The sequence below is a fragment of the Astyanax mexicanus genome, chromosome 5 (assembly GCF_023375975.1).
Source record: "Astyanax mexicanus isolate ESR-SI-001 chromosome 5, AstMex3_surface, whole genome shotgun sequence".
NCBI lineage: Eukaryota > Metazoa > Chordata > Actinopteri > Characiformes > Acestrorhamphidae > Astyanax > Astyanax mexicanus.
This window is the reverse complement of record NC_064412.1, coordinates 41,554,293-41,555,907: the sequence shown is the minus strand read 5'-3', so window position 1 is coordinate 41,555,907 and position 1,615 is coordinate 41,554,293. Positions and strand designations below refer to the sequence as shown.

The 1,615-nt window shown below is 46.8% G+C and overlaps 1 protein-coding gene across 1 annotated transcript; it reads right to left on the bottom strand.

The window, feature by feature from the left end:
* Positions 1-215: 215 nt before the first annotated feature.
* Positions 216-1,228, bottom strand: rprmb (reprimo, TP53 dependent G2 arrest mediator candidate b). Its single transcript, XM_007230840.3, has one exon. The coding sequence runs from the start codon at positions 942-944 to the stop codon at positions 624-626; it is 321 nt and encodes a 106-aa protein (XP_007230902.1). The 5' UTR covers positions 945-1,228; the 3' UTR covers positions 216-623.
* Between the last annotated feature and the right edge of the window lie 387 nt (positions 1,229-1,615).

The window sequence follows — 1,615 nt, the reverse complement described above, 5'->3', positions numbered from 1 at the left end:
TTCATCAAAGGTAAGTACTTTTTATCATGTTTTACTACAGCAAAAGTACATTTTAAACCGGAGTTCTTCTTTAATACAAACTTTCATTCAAACTTTGTTCTTGTTGTTGTTGTTGTTTGTTTGTTTTTTACCATGCATTCATGAATTCTATATTTTAAACAGTGAACCATAAATTCAATGCAGAGAATAATCTGTTTGATAACAATACAGCTGTGTAACAGTAGATCTGTTTCATTTATTTGGACGATAGCAGGGACTTGTTGTCCAGGCTGTTTTCAGACACCATGCAGTTCTTCAACACATTTAAAAACAATCAATTCTTTACAAAACAGAGTTTTACTTTACATTACTTCGTAGCAGCGCAATCCAGAACAGCGGACCGGAGAGAGAAATTGATTGAATTTGATCGTCCGACGCGTCGCGTCTTTCAGATCTGCTGTTTTTGCGGAAAGTCTGCGGGGTTTGGAGAGGGGTCCATTGTGCTGGTCTAACTGGTTCTCGGTTCCTCTGGGGGTGAGGAGCTGTGGTTTACTGAAAATCAGAAAGTAAGAAATCAGCTTCCACAAGGCTCCCGGGACGTGGAAACGGCGGAACGGGGGCTCGAGCCCGCGCGTTTTTACGCGCTAATAGGAGCCCACGATCACCGCTTCCACATCCTTGGAGGATCTCCTGTCCGTCACCAGGAAGTTGATCATCCCCTCGGATTTGATCAGGAGGTTACATCCCAAGAAGAAGATGCCGAACACCACGGTGAGCGCAAGCACGCACATCACGGCGATCTGCACCACGCTCATGATGAAGGTGCTGCGCTCATCCAGCGCCGCGCCCGCCGAGCCGCCGCTGTCCGTCAGGGCCGGGGACAGGCTGCAGCAGCTCAGGAAGTTCTCGCTGCTCCGGTTGGAGAAGAAACCCGGGTCCGTGTCGTTGAACGCGCTGGAGTTCATGTCTGCGCCGCGGTCCGCTGCCCCGCTGTTCCGGGAACTCCGCTGAAATCACGCTAACAGGTGCGCAAAAGTTGCGCCAAGTCATTCACCGAGGAAGAAGCGGGCGCGCGGGAACCCGATTGAGAAGAGCTGCGGTGGACCGGTCCGCGGGGTTTTGGTGCTGATGTGATGAGGAGTAATGCTGGTGATGATGAGGATGGAGGTGATGAAGACTGTGCCCATCCCACACGGCGGCTGGACTGGTGGTCTGAGTGAGAGCGCCGGTGACGGGACTCCAGAGATAAGCGCTTGATTCATGCAAAGTGCGCCCCCAATAGCACAATCTGGCAACCACGCCTACCTCTGTGTTCTTTATTTATCTCCGATTAAATAATAATAAAAAAAAAAACATTCAATAGATTAATTAGTCCCTGCAAATACAATCGACCACATGACATGTTTGGTATCTGACATGTGCTTCTTTGGTTTACAAACAGAAATGTTCTGCATTCTTGACTAATAATAAAGTCATTAGTCATTAACAAATTGAGTTAAACAAACCAGAATATTATTTTATATTATAAATTCTTTAAAGTAGCACCTCTTGCTTAGATGACAGCTTTGCACATCTTGGCTGGATTTTCTCAGTCAGTTTTATGAAGTAGAGTCACCTGGAATGAACAGCTTTCAGT

What these genes read in the sequence shown, in the direction of transcription:
- rprmb (XM_007230840.3), bottom strand. Translation starts at nt 944, where the DNA reads ATGAACTCCAGCGCGTTCAACGACACGGACCCGGGTTTCTTCTCCAAC.